Genomic DNA, 19,912 nt, shown 5'->3' with positions numbered 1-19,912 from the left:
AAACACGGATACAGCAGGTAAGCCCGTCTGAATGAATTATCTGCTGGAACGAATACATACAATGTATTCAGAACTATTTCCTAACACGGACAAATGCAAACATTTTGGTTATTTAATTTTGTCTAGGAAAACCTAATGTTATATTAATCATTATATAAAATATTCCTACAAACCGAACGATTTACTGTAAATGTTAGCGGTGTGTGTTTGAAATACAGGGCCTTACAGGTTCATCATCCAATTAGACAGTTTAATGTTTACAGTCATTCGATGATCATTTGTATTTCAGGTGCTGACTTTGTGGACAAACACAGAGAAACGCTGATTCAGAGAGTTCCTTCAGTAATTGAGATCGCAGACGTTCTAAAAGGCAAGAAAATGATTAGTGATGAAATGTACTATAAGATCGAGACCAAGGAAATACAACAAGAACAAATGAGAGAGCTGTACAGATGTCTCACCTCAACAGCTGTGAAAGCAGAATTCTATAAAATTCTTCAAGAGAAACGTCAGTATATATTGGAGGATCTGTAACGGGTCAGGCTTAGTGAATGTTTAACTGAGTAACTCACACGCAGAAATCATAGCAGAAATTTTATATATATATATATATATATATATATATATATATATATATATATATATATATATATATATATATATTACATGTTTCATTGTTATAATTGTGTTTTTCGGTTGTATTACTGTGAAGGTTATATCAAAATAAAATCTTCTAACCATGTTTTCAAATCATTTCTGAATATCATTTGTGCCATGATATAATAAAACTTCCATTTCTTATTATTTGCGAATATTTCATTTAAACTCTAGATTTAGACCATGCAGTTTAGGTATACAGTATTTAGCTGTATTGTAACCAGTTGCTGGTTGAGAAGATAGAGGAACTGGTGTGTGTAAACAGAAGCTGTCAGAGCGCTGCCCACACCCGCATATGAACAATATTTGCATTTCTACTGCTTAGTATTGGGTCCTTCCGTCTTGGTGAAGAAAGGACTCAGGTTTTTCTTGTTGTTGTTGTTTTTCTTTCTGTTGCAAACCAAAATGATTGCTGTGGCCTGGAAGCAACACGGTACCATAGAGGATTAACCACAGCGTACACTGATTCTTGAATTTGTCATTTTTATAGAAGACTATCTACCAGTAGATGGCGCTGAACTCATTTGCAAAACAAAAAGAAAGTAAAGAAAGAACACACAGTTTAAATTGTTCTTCCTCAACAAGAGTAGCGAGAGAGTCGGGTAGGAATAATTTGTGCATTATTTCCAGCAATCTTATATCTATTCAATGCCTTTCATTTTCACAATCTGTTTTTACAGCAATTTACAGTATTATAGTTTATCTGAACTGCATTTCCAACGTTAATGCCCATTCTACATAAAAATCTTTTCATTCTCATGGTGCTTTTATTCATGGTGCTAATTCGATACTTGTACTACTGTACCTTCAGTATCTCTTTTACCCGGATACAGTCTACCTTTGGACCTTAGCCTGCTGATAGATCCAGCTTGGTCTGAAAGTCTAGCTGATAAAACTCAGGCCGAGCTGATCAAGCTGGTAGACGAGCTTGTTTTCTTTATTACTCAACTATATCCATCAATAAAGATTTGGGACTTTCTAATTGCCTTACTGTTGTGTTCTTTTCCTAAAAGTACATGTCTACCATGTCATTCATTCACAAACTATTTCCTTTTCCACCAGCAAACCTGTTCTACCAATCTGAGCCACTCAGCCTCTGTTTTTGTGCTGTACTGTAAAGTCCTGTACAGTAATGAGAAGTCATTGTTTTGCCAGCAGTCCATCGGCTTGTCCCATGATGCATTCTTTCCATCAGCATTATTTTTACTACATTAAAAAAAAAAAAAAAAATGTCACAGGACTGGTTTGACGTTTCATGTCTTCTTTACTCGTGCTCCAGCTCTACCTGTTCTGTCATCACGGCTTGTACTCAGTGATGCATCATGGTCATAATGTCTTGGACTGGACTTATTTACAACATTACTCTCATGGACAGGTTATTTATATTGAATTATTATTATCCGTGTATGTTATTTTCTCTCTGTTATTTTTAGCAGTCTACTGGAATGTTCATTTTATGGTCTCAAGAGCTATTGAGCTATAGTACACGTATGATATATGTCCCCTTTTCTGACATAGACATTTTTTCTGTCTTGTGACACTTCATTCACCCAGTACGTCATGGAACATTTACAGATTGTTATAGCTATATACAAAAAATGAGGACACTATGCATTTTTGAACATCTGCACACATCTACATAGGTTGGGGGAGGGGGGGGCACGTCAATGTTCAGTCTGGCCAACATGACAATAGAGTAAGTGTAACGTAACTCATTACCTAAGATAAGTTTGAACCTCTTGATTTAGATGGAATTTTTTAATGCATTGATGCATTCTTCCACTCAGAGAGAAGTGAAAGAGAGAAACCACATCATTTACATGGAGCTGAAATGACAGATCGGGGGCCAGCAGGTGTATCCTGAGTGAGAGACGACGTCCACACACTGATTAGGACTCGGAGTCGTCTCTTGGGGACAATTTCCACGTCAGTGCTCCTCTCTCTCTCTCTCTCTCTCTCTCTCTCTCTCTCTCTATATATATATATATATATATATATATATATATATATATATATATATACACCTTATTGCTGCTGTGTGCAGGTTTTCATTTCAATACTTTCTGTTCAGAATTTCTAGATGTTCACTGAAATGTCTGTGAAGTCACTAAATCTTCAGCAGGTTCCACATTAGTGTGAGCACGAACCCTGAATCTGATCCGTTCCTGCTGTAATTATCTGTTTTTGGTCTTTTTGATGTGATGTCTGTAAAATTCTCCCCCAGTTTGGACAATCATGGACAAGCGGAATTCTTTTTGCTGTTATGCACTTTATTAAACTTCGACTTATTTCTCAAACACAAAAAGCAAAACGATTGCATCATCAGGACATTATAGTCTCAATAACAAGGAATTATTTTCTACAGGTTAAACTACAGGTCTCAGTAAGATTTGCAACTGAACAACAAACATGTAAAAGCTGTAATCGGGTTCATTCGCTGCATTCAGACTTCTTGATCCTCACCGACGCGGCTTTTCCTCCAGCAGACACTTCACATGCTATGACTTTGTCATTTTCCCACTCGGAGCTGTCGATGGTCAAATAGCTGCTCAGTGTGAATTTCTTATTGGCTTGCTGCTGTGCAGAGCCGGTGATGACTCCACTGGTGACCGAGTTCTCGTTCACGAGCCAACGCACATCAGCAAAACCACCGGCCAGGTCGCTGGCCAAACACACTAGAGTGGCTTTGTTAGATTTCAGCTCTTCACTGGACGGAGGGAGAACGGTCAGAACAGGATCCGGGAGAGCAGCGTCTGAATCCACACACAGCGGGAGATATTCATTACACAAAATAACACTAATCTAATGTGCAGATAGGAATGGAATACAGTTTTAAATGAACGTTGGAACGTTTCCGTTATGAACGAAGCATTAAATCTGTCTGTATGGCAGAATATCAGAAAACAAAACTAATGTAAACACTAGAATGGATTTATACTTTGTGTTTTGAGAGATTCCATATAAAAGCTCTGAAATAACATTTAATTATTTCAATCAATTTCAAGCAAATTACACATCAAGAAAATAACTAAACAATCCTCTGTCTCTTCTGTTACACGTACAAAATATTCCAAACGGACCGAGACACAAACGAATAAAACAGATGAAATGTGTGTAAATAAGTTCCTCAAACTGGATAAAGAAATAAAAGTTGATGCTAGAACATGCCGTGTGAATCTGAAGCAGTGGAGAAGTCTAGTGTAGGAAAAAAGAGCTGAGAAGTTTTACTTACCGCTGACGATCAGCTTTGTTCCTTGGCCGAATACCACAGCGATTCGTTCAGCGTCCTCACCCGTACAAAAACCTCCTCAGATACAGAAGTGAAAGCAGAAGAACTGAAACGTCCTCCAGACTTCAGCTCAATCTTCTACTGTCTACGATCAGCACACACTCCTTTAAGATCCCATTCCAGTGTCAGTGAATCACACGTCTCTGTTCTACACGCTTCTGTTCACACGTCCTGTTAGGAGAATCAGAGCACATCATCAAACCTTTACTGGAGAATCAAGAAACATGAACAAGAACAAAAAAGAAGAAGATCCACATCCAGGAGATCTTCAGCTCTCATCGTTCCCTAACACAGACTGAGGATCTCCTTCTGGACAGCAGTGGCCTGTGACCATGGATTTCGGTGGTGCAGGACGACACTGATAACGACATAACCCCAAACTAGAATAATTCTGTAATAAGCAGTTGAGAGTGAATAAGACATGAACTTGACTTGAAGAAACTAACTGTACAATTCCATTAGCTGAGCAAAACATAACTTAAATAAAATTATATCTATTTGGCCATTCTGAAGAGTTCATTAGTATTTCAATGGAATTTAAAATGTATGGAGTTGTGAATGAGGACTTCATGAAGATGAACATTTGTTGAAAGTCTGATATACAGTATATGGTGGGGTTCTGCCTCTCCTGCCCCTATGGACGAGCTGCGACTGTTCACATTGTCGTCACTTATCTGTGTCACTAATCCCAAAAATCCCAAAAAAAAGTGTCTTCAGTGAACATCAAGTGAGTTTCCACTTCAGTTCCAGTGATTTGAAGTTCAGGTTTTTGTTGTTTCTCGTGTTGTGTGAAAGCAGAAGTGAGTGTGAGCAGTGAGGAGGTTTATGTCATGGTGTATACCTTATATATATATATGGTGTATAGCTGTGATACGTACTCTTTAGCAGAGGTGTCATATGTGTTACAGTAATACACTGCCGAGTCTCCCACCTCCACATTACTGATCACAAAATTGCAGTCTGATAGAGATGAACATCTTGATGTAAATTTAGGAGACGAGAAACCAGATACATATTTAGGAGAGCTCCAGGCCTTATGATTTCTTAACACATTCTGAGGAACTCCTCCAGGAACCTGTTTGTACCAGCGTGTACCCCAATGAAGGACAGTCCCCACATTACAGTCCATGATGGCCATCTGTCCTCGAGTCAGCGTGAGAACAGGAGGCTTCTGCGTCACCACAGTCACACCACTGACACCTGGAATAAAAACAGCACACATGTTACATGGCTTCATGCTCACATTAGATGGAGTTGAAATGCTGATGAGCTCCAGAGTTGTGAAATCCTACATGAGAGAGCAGTGAGGAGAGAGCAGAGCGCTGGCAGCATGGTGTCCGTGTGTGATGGGACTCTCGTGCTGAGTGAAGAGACGAGCAGCGTGAGGAGCAGATAAAGGAGAGACTGCAGGGACGTGCTATAAGAGAGACAGGAGGAGGGGCAGAGGGAGGAGACGCTCAACAACACACACCACAGCTGACGATCTCCACAGTGGTGTACTCCATACTGAACCCTCACCTTACTGTCATTATTAACACACCATCAACACTCTGATACACACCCTCTTCTTAAAAAGACTCTTCTTTAATGATCTGATCTTAAAGTAATTGTTCCAATCACACACTTTCTGTAAATGATTAAAGTCAGTAACATGCAGAACGTGTCCCTCTACATTTCAGAGAAGAAGCTCATCATTTACATAAAGTTAAAATGTCAGCGTGAGGACCAGCAGGTGTATCCTGAGTGTGTTTCTCCATCCGTGATGTACGATGAGTCAGTGTGAGTTCAACTATAGAGACTGACAGGACCATACAGTTCAGTGTCTGATCTGGACCAGGGGACGGACGGATGTTGATCCTCACATAGGGATGAATCACCTTGGATGAACAGCATTCAGTTTTGCTGGGATTAAGGTTCAGCTGATGAGATGTCTGCCAGACATGCTGAGATCTTAGCAGGAACAAGAGGGTCTGACGGAGGGAAGGAGAGGATGAGTTGAGTGTCGTCTGCATAACATTGGTATGAAAACCCGTGTGAGGATATGACCTCACCAAAAGATTGAGTATAGAGGGAGAACAGAAGAGGACCAAATACTGAGTCTTGTGGGACACCAGTGCAGAATCTGCGGGGAGCAGATGTAGACGTTTCCTCCCTTGTGTGTGGGAGGGCACCTGTTGTATGTCAAGGAGAAGGAATGCGAAAGAGGGAGAAAGCAAGAGGACTGGAGCTGGTTAGATGGGAGGTTGAAGTCTCCAAGGACAGTATGAGGGATGCGGTCAGTATGGAAAAGACAGAGGAGCATGTACATTTCTTAAGGGAGGTCACCTAGGGGACCAGGAGGGTGGTAGATGACAATGATGAGAAGGTTGATAGGGGAGGTAACTGTAACTGCATGGAATTCAAAGGTTGAGATGTTGAGATGAGACAGGGAGAGAGGTGTGAAGCTCCATCTCTGATACAACAGCAGTCCTGTACCACCACCCCTGCCAGTTTCTCCTGGAGTATGAGAGAAAACATAAACAGAGGCTAGAACAGCCAGTGTGGCTGAGTTCTGTAGAGGTATCCAGGTCTCTGTTAGTGCCAGAAAGTCAAGAGAGTAATGCGAAGCTAAAGCTGAGATCAAATCAGCCTTCTTTACAGCAGATTGGCAATTCTAGAGCCCACCTTCCACTACTGTTTGAGACTGAGACCAGAGAGGAGGGTCGATGAGGTTACTGGTAAATTTAAGATAGAACAACTTAAAGCAAACTTAATATCTACAAAAAATCATTAGAATGGATGGACAGTGGAAAGTCTGGCATTGGGGACAGAGAGCTCAGAAGGTAGTGTCTATGCAGATCTGATGTTAGAATATCTCACTGATCAGTTGGTACATTTCCCTCCAGGTATTTCCAATTTTATCAAACTTAAAGGTTACAATAATTTCAGACATCTTGTGCATAAGTTGAAGTCACTATGCAGTCATTGAACAGTTTAACAAATGGGAACCACACCGTACTTTTATGACAGGATGAGGCTACAACCTGGACAAATCATCCCAGGGTCCTAAATGGACTATAAAAACAAGACCCTCTGTCTGGCAGAGGAGTTCAAGAAGGTGTGGTAAGGATGATCAAAAAGCTGGGAATTGAACAGACCAGATGACTGATCTGCAGATATGTGTGTGTACATTGTTCATCATGAAATAAGGAATCAAATAATACCAGATATGTTCTGGTAAGGAATATATATTTCTTTTGAATTAAAATGACCAAATATAATGTACATGGTCTCTCTGATCCACATTCCTGATCACATTATTCTGAACAGTCCAGTTCCAAAGTACTGACACATCTTGTAAATCCACTAAATCCATTTGTCCAGAGATTGTGGAGAAAGCCTTCTGATTCAGTGTTCAAACTTCTTCAGTGGAGATCACAGTGAAGCAGTGTGGCCTGGAATCCTGGTGTTGTAAATGTCTGTTGGTCTGTTATATGGCAGATAACTTTAAGTTACTTCAAACATCTCATGGATTTTCTTTCTGGTAGTTTATGATCACAGCAGGTACTGTATCTGTAAGTAGGTGCGACTAATCACACAAATCAGAGGAGATCTTTGGTAAAGCTCTCATATGTGGATTACCTGATCATACTGAGATCATTACAGCCAAAGAACTGAACGGAGAACGTGGATGGAATCATGAACCATCTGTGACTGTTTTCATAAATGTGGAATAAAAGGTCATACCGTATCTGTGATCTTTAAATGTGAAGAATTCAAAGTGTCTTCAGTGAATCAAGTGAGTTTCCACTTCAGTTCCAGTGATTTGAAGTTCAGGTTTTTGTTGTTTCTCGTGTTGTGTGAAAGCTGAAGTGAGTGTGAGCAGTGAGGAGGTTTTTGTCATGGTGTATATCACTGTGATGCGTTCTCTTTAGCAGACCTGTCCCATGTCAAACAGTAATACACTGCCGAGTCTCCCACCTCCACATTACTGATAATCAGTTTGTAATCTGATTTAGAGGAGGATGTTGATGTGAATTTAGCAGATGAGAAACCAGATCTATAGGAAGGAGATCTCCAGCCATTTTGATAGAATAAAACATGCTGAGAAATTCTTCCAGGAACCTGTTTGAACCAGTCTGCACCACTATCAGTGACAGTTCCCAGATTACAGTCCATGGTGGCCGTCTGTCCTCGAGTCAGCGTGAGAACAGGAGGCTTCTGCGTCACCACAGTCACACCACTGACACCTGGAATAGAAACAGCACACATGTTACATGGCTTCATGCTCACATTAGATGGAGTTGAAATGCTGATGAGCTCCAGAGTTGTGAAATCCTACATGAGAGAGCAGTGAGGAGAGAGCAGAGCGCTGGCAGCATGGTGTCCGTGTGTGATGGGACTCTCGTGCCGAGTGAAGAGACGAGCAGCGTGAGGAGCAGATAAAGGAGAGACTGCAGGGACGTGCTATAAGAGAGACAGGAGGAGGGGCAGAGGGAGGAGACGCTCCACAACACACACCACAGCTGACCCACTACATTACTGTCATGTGCTATAGAATCCACGTCTTTACATCTTTACATCTTTACACCGAGTTATTTACAATCAAAGTTATCATGTTGTATCTATTTCAGTATTTCTTGTTGATAGGCTACTCCTGCTTTTTGTAATTCACAGCTATATGATCTCTTTAGAGAAATTTAGTCACTCAGTCACTTGGGAACATTTCCTCAACTTTATTTCTTAAATCACTGCCCTATATTCCCATGTCGATGCTGTATATTAATGACGTGCACTTTCATGTATCAGTCTGTAAATACACCATGAACTCACCACATATATCAGAATACTCTGTGCAAAATTATTATAATCAGAGTTTAGTTTGATTTAAATGGATTTCCATTAGAATGATTTTTTTCACCTAGAAGGACTTTTTTTAACGCATTAACATACAGAGTTCTCAGAAGTGAAAGCGAGAAACCACATCATTTACATGGAGCTAAAATGACACATCGGGGACTAGCAGGTGTATCCGGATTGAGAGAGAACGTCCACCCTAGAACACAAAAAAAAAAAAGTTGAACCACCTCTGCTATAGGGATCATGGAGTCATGACAGGAAGTGTCTCATTTTGTCTTCTCCATTCCTGGAACAATGCTGCCCCTAAGTGGTGCCTGATGGAATTCCGAAGGCTGTTTTGATATTTCTGATGATGGAGGCAGGCATTGGATGGACTGGCACCCTGTCCAGGGTGTACCCTGCCTTGTGCCTGATGCTCCCTGGTATAGGCTCCAGGTTCCCCGTGACCCTGAAAAGTAGTAAGCGGTAGAAGATGGATGGATGGATGGATGGATGGATGGAGGCAGGCATTCTCCAACAGTTTACACTACAGATACACACACACACATCCCTTCACACTGTTACACACATCCACTCTTACTGCACACCATGTTACACTGTTACACACAAATCCACCCTTGAATACTTGATTCTGATTGGTCAGAAGGCTGCGTTTTAATACGTTATCGTTCCTATAGTAATAGCTCATTCACGGGGAATTGTGCAGCACAAGCTCCAAATAATAGATGAAAAAAATGTGTGTGGTGATGTATATTGTATTATGAAAGGAGTCTCCAGTGTCAGCACCCACATTCAATTTACGCTTTTCGGGTTTCATACGTATCAAGCTGTGTTTTTTGCTTTGTTATCTTCTTCTTCTTCTTCTTCTTCTTCTTCTTCAAGAGAGAGAGAGAGAGAGAGAGAGAGAGAGAGAGAGAAATAAAACGAGGGCCATACTGTAAAAATAGTTCACATCTACTGTAAAAATAGTTCACATTTCGCTGCTTCGGATCCAAATTCAAATTCTCGAACCTTACTGTACACCCAAAAACCCCCAATTTGCTTCAGTATACAGTAGATTCAAGGGCCAGCTCTAGTGTATTAGCACTGCACACCATTGCACGCCACATGTTCCACAGTGCTGTTTGGGTGACCTCTCCTATCCTCTCACTCACACACACACACACACACACACACACATACACCTCCATACCTACATGCAGCGGGAGAATCCCAGAGCAATGCTCAGTGTTAGGATTAGAAAATTGTACGAAGCATTTACACCGACGCTGTCTGCTCTTCCAAAGGCCACGGGTATTATTAGCATTCACAGTTGGAGAGCGCTCCGCTCTCACATTACTCACACCATGTTCTCTTGCACGCCCACACGCGCACACACACACACACACACTTCATCTAGAAGTCTCCTTTCCACTTCCTCCTTCTAAAACTGTGTGTGTGTGTATTCCGTTCCCGTCTGAAGTATTCCCCAGTCACTATCAACTCTTAAACAGTCTTCAGAGACGCATTTGTTTCCCTGTTCGCTGATGGCACACGCCTTAGCACCATTTTCACAATTACACACACCGGTCTTGAAGATGCAGCAAAGTAATGAAAAGGCGCATTATTAAATAACATAACAGCAATGTTTGATTAAAGGCTCCTGTATTTTTTTTTTGGGGGGGGGGCCGCTTCCACTCATGATTATGATTTGGGCTGCAGATTCAGTTGAAGTAACATGTAGCTGAGACTTTGGGGCCTTGGAACATAACACCCTAAGAACGGGTTAGTCCTGAAATTACACAGATATAACACGATGCGCTAGACAAAATAAGGCCCTGGGTAAAAGGAGCCCTGGAGTCATTGGGTCCTAGAAGCATTGGGTTGGTCACAAAATGACAAAAAGCAAACATAAGGTGGTAGGAATATAGAGAAATTCATCATTTTTAATAATGCAATCCATTACTCTCTCTCTCTCTCTCTCTCTCTCTCCTGGGTTGTGTAAGTGTCTTAGCACATAATTTGGCAGGAGATACAGTGCTGTTAAATTAATACAGTCTCTAATTCAGGGAGAGAAAGCTAGCCGGCGTTACATAACCCACACAGATCAGATGCTGTGTCACACCACAACGCTCGGACATTCAAATTTATTATCTACATGCATTGGTGTATTAAATTGTCCTCTTTTTAAAAACAACAACAACAACAACAACAAAACTTTTGGCCATATAGAAATGGCGTTTGAGTGGATGAACTGAATCTGGTGTGTAGGTGAAGGGGGAGAAGGCTAAATTATGTAGCCATGTTGTACATATCATATTATCAGTATTTTTAGTGTGCACAATTGTCAATTTTTAGGCGAGTGAGTTATAAAACAGTGCTCAGCTCATACTGTGGTGAAACAACAGCAGCTCACTGAGCTCTACAGACACGTTAAAAACGTTTCAGTAAATCGAGAAAGAGGTCGTTTGTGTGTGTGTGAGAGAGAGAGAGAGAGAGAGGAGAAAGTAAGACACGGAGAGTGAAAGCGTTAAAGGTTGGACATTGACTTGATTAACTTTCTACGCAGGCTGTAGAATCAGGACGAGTAGAGAACAGCTGCGTGTGATTGTGCACGAGCGACATGAGCTGACTCTTTGAACCGACTCTTTTGGGAATCGTTTTTTTTTTTTTTTTTTTTTTTTGGAAAAGCATCCCGAGAAATGAATTAATACACACTTTTTAAAATGTATTTTATTTATTTAATTTTTTTTAGCACAGAATAACGATGTAGGTTAACATTAAGCACGATAATACCAACGCAGGAATGAACAGTGTTAGGGATGACGTTGCAAATATATACCATCTTCATGTTTTTACATTATAATGTAGTAATAATAATAATAATAATAATAATAATAATAATAATAATAATAATAAAACTCTAAGATTTCACCGAACAATTTAATAGGCAAGGACCAACAACTGTCTTCATGTTTGAAGAACGCAATGGCAATGAGCTGAAAGAGTCAAATCTGTGTCGCTAAGCAAGTGAATCCGTTTTCTCCCCAGCCGCCATGTTGGTCATTGTGCGTCATGACGTCATGACGCAAATGCTATAAAAATAACTAGAGGTCAATGGTTTACACAGCGATTATTCCAACGTTTAACAATCATTCGCCTCAGTTCTCTGCACTGACAATGTATTCGAATTGTCATGATTCATTATTATATATATTATTATTTATTACTTTTATTTTTATTCTGGTTGAGAGATGTTGGGTGATGTTATCACAGTCAAGTAAATATTAAAGCGTATCAAACGTGTCTTTGAGGAAATAGTAGATGAATTTATAGTTCATAGTTTTATTTCATGTCTTTATTTAATATAACATCGAAGCACATGAATACTCTGTAGACGAATTACACAACTAGCTCACTCACTCTCACGACCTAGCTAACATCAGCAAGTGACCTGACAAGCTTCACATAATTAAAAAATTGTGATAATGTTTATTGATTATTTTAAATAATACACGTAAAATGTTTCATTTTAGGATGTTCAGAGACAAAGTAGGAGATTTCAGCCTTTTGGAACACACATAAAACCTCCGCTGACTTTCTAGCCAGAATTACTAGCATAAAGTTGAGCTGTGCAGCTTTCACTGCTGCATGACAAGGCAGATTTAGATTACTATTATTATTTTTTTTTAAATTAGAGGTGAAATAACACACACATTCCTAAACCATGGGGTTCCAATACTAGGATTTGTGTGAGAAATGATCTTCACCTACATACACATTCACGCCCACCTAAGCTACATGTATATACAGACACCTGTGTGTGTGATCTGAGCCAGCAAGCTATTCACAGATAAAAGGAATCAGGAGCTTTATGAGTGTGTGTGTGTGTAAGAGTGAGAGATATATATTAACAGCTGTTTTGATTTGGTACATATTCTAGACTGCCATGGCAGCTGCCCCAGTATCAGCTGACCATCTCTTAGCCTGGCAGATTGACGCATCCCTACCCTCTTTTTCCATCTCCATCTCCTGCTCTCTCTTTCTCACCAGCACTTAGCTGAAGTCACCATCTCCGTAGCAAGCAAAGCAAACATTCCTCTCATATCCTGTTCACTACTTAGCACTAATCAGTTGAGTTAAACCAGGCCTTCTCTTTCGATGTAATATCAATTTTAAGGTAACGCAATTAACATTTTGAAGGTAATATAAAATAGTGCAAAAGTGAGAAAATTGAAAACGACACTGTTATATACACTAGTCTATGGAATAATATACTTCTCGCTAGCAGCACTATGGTATTAACATCAAAAAAGCTTTCCAAGCATCCTCTGTCTAAGTGTGCCTCTTCAGCCAGGTAGACAAACACGCAGTCTTCCCGAGCTGCCTTCTTTCTATTTATTTATTTATTTCAAGAAAAAAAAAATCTTTATCCTTTTTTGGCCTCTGAATAAAAACTAAATGTTAGCAACACGAACAAACCTAAAAAAAAAAAAAAAAAAAAAAAGCAGCATCAAGGCTGGCTAGTTACTGTAGCTAGCTAACATTTGTTTTAAAATAACAACAACAATAAAATCATGAACAGAATCCATGAGTGTCTTCATAATTATGTCAACTGGAGATGCTAGTTGAGAAGTTAAAACTACAGAGCTCCAAACCTTGGCAGCCTCATAGCTAGTTCGATCCATGACTGCCATTCTCTTGCCACCAAATAATGCCTCACTTCCAGCTATTGTTCCCTATTTTGAATCACATAATGTGCTCAATTAAAGTTTTGCATGGAAAATGATCTTGAGCCAGAGCAAGATGACTCAGGCCTATAGCATGAATGCCCAGACGAATGTCTCGAACACATGCAGTTTTTTAAGAAAAGTAGAAATCCGAGTTATTCATTTTTTTTAGAAGCCCTTAGGACTCGACATTAGATTTTTGCAAAAAAAAAAAAACAGGAATATGGAAATTTTTTCTCACATTTCACCAGATTCTGCTTCATCAGCTTTCAGTTTTAGGATCTTCATGGATGGATGACCTTACAGATTTATAACCATATGCCTGTGCAATATAAATCAAGTGAAATACACCCTCCTCCTCCTCCTCAAAGTACTTGCATACACACACACTGTGGTTAGCACACCTTCACAATCCTACCACATAGCTATACATCTTCAGAAATATGCTGTTTTTTACAGAACGCTCTATGTTTAATATATTAATATATGATTTTTTTTTCCATCCAAATGTTCAACACTGTACAATTCAAGAGTTACATTTCATTTTAATATACAAAAATTCCAATGAGAAGATAATGCAGTGATAGGCTCGGTTCATTCTTTTTCAAGGTCTTTGCTGGACGTGAGCGCTGCTGCGTTCCCTGGCACACATGGCAAAACTCTCACTCAGCCTTTTTAGCCTTCATAACCCCCCCAACTTTCAATCCTCCAGGCTTATATGGAAACCTATATATGGGGGAGGAGGAGGGGCTCTACGAGAGAGGGCCAGGCCACAGCTGCCACCCCATCTCAGATGACGGAAATGTAAATGCAGGACCTGTTTCGTAAGCTAAACTGGGTATCAGAGATGTGCCCTGTCCAATCGCAGTCCATCACGCTCTAAAATGGACCTCTGGAGTAAGCAGTATATAAAGCTGAACTGAACCCTTCTCTGCTGGGTGACCCCTATTTCGGCTTTGGTGAACAGGAACTGATCCCAAGGACTGTTTTGTTGATTCGTGCACAGGTAACGAAATCGAGAAGCATTTCACGTAACACCTGCATTCTGATAAGCAGAAGAGACTGTATTGCTGACCTAAGACAGGTCCTTGTAGGACCCCACGATTGCTCAGTGGTTGGATGCATAGGACTGACTTTTGTAAACTGCATATAATTTTCCCAAATGTTAGCATAAAATATTAGCAGAGATCATGCTTAATGCATGGATACATAGAGCAAATATGGTTAATCTATTTTATTATTATTTTTCTTCAAGAATGCACTGCAAACATGTTTGATTGTATATGATTTAGACATCCTTGACAAAATTGGTGCAGCTGGTGCATTTACTGAGTTTTCTGCTGAGCAGTTGTTCAGTCATGTCGTAGCTGACGAGGTGAAGTTTGACATGATGGCATGGACAGATGCATGTGTATTCATGAAGTGTGCTGACATGTGATCAGATTTCTGCTGTCCTCACAGTAGTATTCATTTTATCCATAACTGCCAAAAATGATCTTGAATCGGGATGATAAATATAGACCCGAGGGACTTGCCTACAACTGGTCTCAACAGGTCTCTTGCTTCAGCTATTTTTAGTCTGTGGTCATGTGCTGGTCGTATCAGAGAGGGCTGTGACACCGGTGTCACTCTACTTTATAAGATGGCTGGATACAATGGACAGGAGCAGTGGTCACCAGCACTGCTCCTGGAGATCTACCTTTCAGGAGAGTTCACTTTGCTTGTCCAGATCATAAATCCGCTTAATTAGCGGGATCAGCTGTGTTCAAATTCTGCAGGAAGGTAGATGCCCAGGAGCATGGTTGGTGACTACAGGTCTGGAGGTCCAAGAACAGTTTAAGAGGAATAACTAGTTCATAATTGGATGTTTTGGATTGATTTAACCATAACATAACAGATTACATAATGAACTCTGGACAGGAACCAACCGATTATGTGATTATTATTATCTACAGTTATGTAAGAATCCTGGCAAATGTTTAGACTCAAGGGAATGAAAAGGAACTCTTCTCATCTAAATCCCTTCAGGATACAGATCAGGTGTTAGATCCCTCTGGGCTTAAGTTTAGTCTTGGCTACTGCCTACAAAATCTGCAAGGGTGCAAATATATGTAGCATTGCTAATTCCTGTCACACATTTTAATAAGTATATGATAAATACGTGCATGTCGACAAGTAGGAGGCAACAGAGAGTATATATTTGTGAGCGATATGGGATAGAAAATTTCTCCTTGGCATGACTGAAGGTAATGTGAAGGTAACGTGAAGCTAAAGGAAAGGGGGTACGATCACCAAAATAAACACTTCTACATATAGACCCTGGAATGACCTCCCTTTACCGGCCATATCAGACATATGATATGACAGCTGAGGAGTGAAAGTCCTGCAGGTTAGCAGGGTCACCAGAATACCAAAGAACTTTGCAGCTGTCGTTATATATGTCCTGCTTGACTGGTGAAACACCATCCAGATCTTGTGACAGTCACTAATAGAGTCCAATTGGTTCTGAGTTAATACTAATTGACAAAAAAAATTGCATTCAGTAGTTTAAGCTGATAAAAAGTCACTGATATAGTGTAAAAATCAACACATTACATAAGATGAATCCATAAATTACTGGGGGGTAAGATAAAAAACAAAAAAAACAAAACAGGTCTAAAGAAAGTTGTATTTAATACTAAGCCTTGAGGACTATATCTGAAAACTGATAATGACTACATCACTTCTAACCTAACTAGTGTCATACCCACTTTATTCTCCTCCTACAGTGTCAGAAACGCAATCATGCCTTTCGGAAACACCCACAACAACTTCAAGCTGAACTACTCAGCTGATGAGGAGTATCCTGACCTTATCAAGCACAACAACCACATGGCCAAGGTGCTGACCAAGGAGGTTTATGCTAAGCTGAGGGACAAGCAGACCCCTACTGGCTTCACTTTGGATGACGCCATCCAGACTGGTGTGGACAATCCTGGTGAGTAAGGCTTTGTAACACTTATTCAATTTCACTGCACTTGAGACCTCTGAATTGGCTAGCAAATTGGCTGAATTGGCTACCTTGTTCAAACTTTTCCATTTGGTTGTCAGTGCATTAGTGTTCATCAGCTCCATGTGTCTCCACACAATGAACCCATAATTGTAGAAACATTTTAGACAGAGAGGTCCTTAGATTCCATTGACTTCCTAACACCAGTGTGCTAGGCATTGTTCTGATTGGTGCATGACTTCTTCCAGGTCACCCCTTCATCATGACTGTTGGCTGTGTAGCTGGTGATGAGGAATCCTATGAGGTGTTCAAGGACCTCTTCGACCCAGTCATCTGCGACCGCCATGGTGGATACAAGCCCACCGACAAGCACAAGACTGACCTGAACTTCGAGAATCTGAAGGTGAGCTCAAGAGGGACAAACCAAAGAAACTTTTAGGGTTCTAGTATTATGAAGTAATGAAACCAGAACCCAAGGGTACATGATCTTTTATATGTTACTAAGTGGTGGTTCACATGAACTAGCCAAGTAATGGCACATTGGTAAAGCTCAACCCAATGGCTCAAACTGGGGTCATTAGACTTAAGTATCAGTGATCTGCAGTGCATCTGCACTTGTCATTGTAAATCAACCTTGTCGCAGAACATATTAGACTCGTACATGCGTATACAAGTCTAAATAAAGACCAACTTTGGCTCTTCACAGGGTGGTGATGACCTGGACCCCAACTACGTCCTGAGCAGCAGAGTCCGTACCGGACGCAGCATCAAGGGATACGCTCTGCCCCCCCACAACAGCCGTGCTGAACGCAGAGCTGTGGAGAAGCTGTCTGTTGAAGGTGTGCCTCCAGTGCAAGCATAAATACATAAACATACTTCATCATAGGGCTCTAAATGACTCATTTTTGAGTGAAGACCACACCATCAACTGAATGACATGAAGAGTGATTGTGGATTTGTAAAAAAGTAGGAATAACTCTGAGAACTTGAGTTGAAGTTCTGGGAGGCTTCTGCTTTGTGAAAGAGAGACTGCCCCATTCTACACAACCCCCACACTCACACCCCCAAATGTCATTAAATTCAATGTTAGAGTACATTGTATAACTACCTGCCACTGTAATTGTTATATACACGTCTATATGTATAAATATCAAGTAACAATAGTAATGTTTTCCCCCAGCTCTGAACAGCCTGGATGGCGAGTTCAAGGGCAAGTACTACCCTCTGAAGTCCATGAGTGATGCCGAGCAGGAGCAGCTGATCGCTGACCACTTCCTGTTTGACAAGCCGGTCTCCCCCCTGCTGCTGGCTGCTGGTATGGCCCGCGACTGGCCTGACGCCAGAGGCATCTGGTGAGTTGGAGAAATGTCTAGGCATAGGGTATAGGGTACAGGATTATGGAGTTCAGTACAGGGAATAGGGTAACAAGATAGAGGATAGTGGTAAAGGATATAGGCTATAAATGATTAGAGATGTTTGGCCAGTCTTCTTAGTAGTGATTCGGGACACTGTTTTTTCCCTGCTTCAGGCACAACGATGAGAAGACCTTCCTGGTCTGGGTGAACGAGGAGGACCACCTCCGTGTCATCTCCATGCAGAAGGGTGGCAACATGAAAGAGGTCTTCAGGCGTTTCTGTGTTGGCCTGAACAAAGTACGTGCCACACACATACATATCCACTGCAATGCACTGATACTTACCAGCATTTTCCCCCATTTCAACCATTGTATGATACACTCCAAACTGGCTTGGTGGTTAAGATGAATGAAACATTCATACTTTTAAGATTTACCACGTTTTTCACGCATCCTGAGACCATTCTTGCTGTGTTTTCTTTCCAATGCCAGATTGAGGACGTGTTCAAGAAGCACAACCACGGCTTCATGTGGAATGAGCACCTGGGCTACATCCTCACTTGCCCCTCCAACCTGGGCACTGGCCTGCGTGGTGGTGTCCACGTAAAACTGCCCAAACTCAGCGTGCACCCCAAATTCGAGGAGATCCTGGGCAGACTGCGCCTGCAGAAGCGTGGCACAGGCACGTTAACCCACATTAATAAACACAGAACCCAAACGGCCATGTTACAGTGTTGGATGAGATAAGAATAACACCGGCGCTAGTGTCTTTCTTACGAGAATGGTTAGCTGAAAAGTTATATTTAGACCATTTCCCATTTACCTCAAATGTAGTAAATCAGCCAAGTTTAATTTTTTTTTAATTTTTATTAAGTTGTGGTGTAGTGTGCCTCAGTGTTATAATGATAAAGGTTTGAAGTTGTAAAATGGAAACATCTTACTGAAAATAAAACCAGTCTATTGCATTTCCTCCTCAGGTGGCGTGGACACCGCCTCCGTGGGTGGAGTGTTCGACATCTCCAACGCCGACCGTATCGGCTCTTCTGAGGTAGAGCAAGTGCAGTGCGTCGTGGATGGCGTCAAGCTCATGATCGAGATGGAGAAGAAGCTGGAGAAAGGCGAGGCCATCGACAGCATGATCCCCGCCCAGAAGTAAAGAAGCAAACTCCTGTTTCCTTTCCTTTTTTACACCAGTACATCATGCGGGCAGCACGCGGAGTGTCCTACTGCACTATGAGAGACTGCTTGACCCGGTCCTTTTCTCCTTTTGCTCTTCTTTTCCCGCTTCTTTCTTTCTTTCTTGACATCCGGTTCGTCTCTGCTGTCATCTTGGGATCAGATTCCTGGCGCTGGTGCAAAAACGCCTAGCGTCTCAGTTTCGCCTCAATTTGAACTTTGGTTGTAAAAAGTCAAATCAGTCAAATTGTGAATCAATAAAAGTGTACCCCATAAAACATAACCTGTCTGTCTTGTTCTTAACCATCGCTTCTACAGCCCAGTGTCTACGCCATCTATTGGTGTGGATACGCCATACAAGAAGTGTATTCTACGCCATCTATTGGTGTGGATACGCCATCCAAGAAGTGTATTCTACGCCATCTATTGGTGTGGATACACCATACAAGAAGTGTATTCTACGCCATCTATTGGTGTGGATACACCATACAAGAAGTGTATTCTACGCCATCTATTGGTGTGGATACACCATCCAAGAAGTGTATTCTACACCATCTATTGGTCCACACCTAAAGTTCACATCGCACTACCAAGAACTAGAGTAAAGGAGAAAAAAAAAAGTCCACAGGACACTTTGGATAGTTGTCTCAGTTCTAATAGAGTTTTCTGGAATAATAAACATCAGCTGATTACAAAATTTCACGTATAATAATGAGAATACATAATCAGAGTAATCGTTGATTCGGTAAGGGTTTTTCTTTCGGTAAGGAGATGTACTTAACGTTCATGGAAGGAGTCTCCAAGTCAAGACAAACCGGTCACCGAAGACACAAATGAAAAAACGTATAACTTTGACAAGTCTCGCTTGCTCTGCAATCCCGCAGTCGCTTTGCAAGAAT

General features: G+C 41.0%; 3 protein-coding genes across 6 annotated transcripts in view; 2 read left to right on the top strand and 1 right to left on the bottom strand.

Moving 5' to 3' along the window:
* The window catches only part of LOC128603201 (uncharacterized), a 9,284-nt gene extending 8,698 nt beyond the window's left edge, over window positions 1-586 (top strand). For all 4 annotated transcript variants that reach the window (XM_053617467.1, XM_053617469.1, XM_053617468.1 and 1 more), the window contains 2 exons: window positions 1-17; window positions 290-586. The exon at window positions 1-17 is cut by the window's left edge and continues 19 nt beyond it. In XM_053617467.1, coding sequence (XP_053473442.1) covers window positions 1-17; window positions 290-534 — 262 coding nt within the window. In that variant the 3' untranslated portion in view covers window positions 535-586. The remainder of the gene's footprint in view (window positions 18-289) is intronic.
* A 2,118-nt stretch (window positions 587-2,704) lies between these two features.
* LOC128603827 (immunoglobulin lambda-1 light chain) lies at window positions 2,705-5,488 on the bottom strand. The gene is made up of 4 exons (XM_053618552.1): window positions 5,239-5,488; window positions 4,821-5,146; window positions 3,890-3,944; window positions 2,705-3,410 (listed from the first exon to the last, which is right to left on the bottom strand). Exons 1-4 carry the CDS (start codon window positions 5,276-5,278, stop codon window positions 3,088-3,090), a joined length of 744 nt encoding a protein of 247 aa, XP_053474527.1. The 5' UTR covers window positions 5,279-5,488; the 3' UTR covers window positions 2,705-3,087.
* Window positions 5,489-14,357: 8,869 nt separating this feature from the next.
* Window positions 14,358-19,296, top strand: ckma (creatine kinase, muscle a). Its single transcript, XM_053618022.1, has 8 exons — window positions 14,358-14,500; window positions 16,263-16,471; window positions 16,732-16,886; window positions 17,190-17,322; window positions 17,664-17,835; window positions 18,012-18,135; window positions 18,330-18,519; window positions 18,815-19,296. The coding sequence occupies exons 2-8, from the start codon at window positions 16,279-16,281 to the stop codon at window positions 18,991-18,993; spliced, it is 1,146 nt and encodes a 381-aa protein (XP_053473997.1). The 5' UTR covers window positions 14,358-14,500; window positions 16,263-16,278; the 3' UTR covers window positions 18,994-19,296.
* Window positions 19,297-19,912: the final 616 nt, after the last annotated feature.

Source organism: Ictalurus furcatus, chromosome 28 (genome assembly GCF_023375685.1).
Source record: "Ictalurus furcatus strain D&B chromosome 28, Billie_1.0, whole genome shotgun sequence".
NCBI classification, from domain to species: Eukaryota; Metazoa; Chordata; class Actinopteri; order Siluriformes; family Ictaluridae; genus Ictalurus; species Ictalurus furcatus.
This window is presented reverse-complemented; position numbering and strand designations above follow the sequence as displayed.

What these genes read in the sequence shown, in the direction of transcription:
- LOC128603827 (XM_053618552.1), bottom strand. Translation starts at nt 5,278, where the DNA reads ATGCTGCCAGCGCTCTGCTCTCTCCTCACTGCTCTCTCAT. An exon ending in TCTCCTCACTGCTCTCTCAT is followed by an intron (nt 5,147 to 5,238) that starts GTAGGATTTCAC and finishes TTTTTATTCCAG; the next exon opens with GTGTCAGTGGTGTGACTGTG. An exon ending in ACACCTCTGCTAAAGAGTAC is followed by an intron (nt 3,945 to 4,820) that starts GTATCACAGCTA and finishes TGTACGGGTGAG; the next exon opens with GACGCTGAACGAATCGCTGT.
- ckma (XM_053618022.1), top strand. Translation starts at nt 16,279, where the DNA reads ATGCCTTTCGGAAACACCCACAACAACTTCAAGCTGAACTACTCAGCT. An exon ending in GACTGGTGTGGACAATCCTG is followed by an intron (nt 16,472 to 16,731) that starts GTGAGTAAGGCT and finishes GACTTCTTCCAG; the next exon opens with GTCACCCCTTCATCATGACT. An exon ending in CCTGACGCCAGAGGCATCTG is followed by an intron (nt 17,836 to 18,011) that starts GTGAGTTGGAGA and finishes TCCCTGCTTCAG; the next exon opens with GCACAACGATGAGAAGACCT.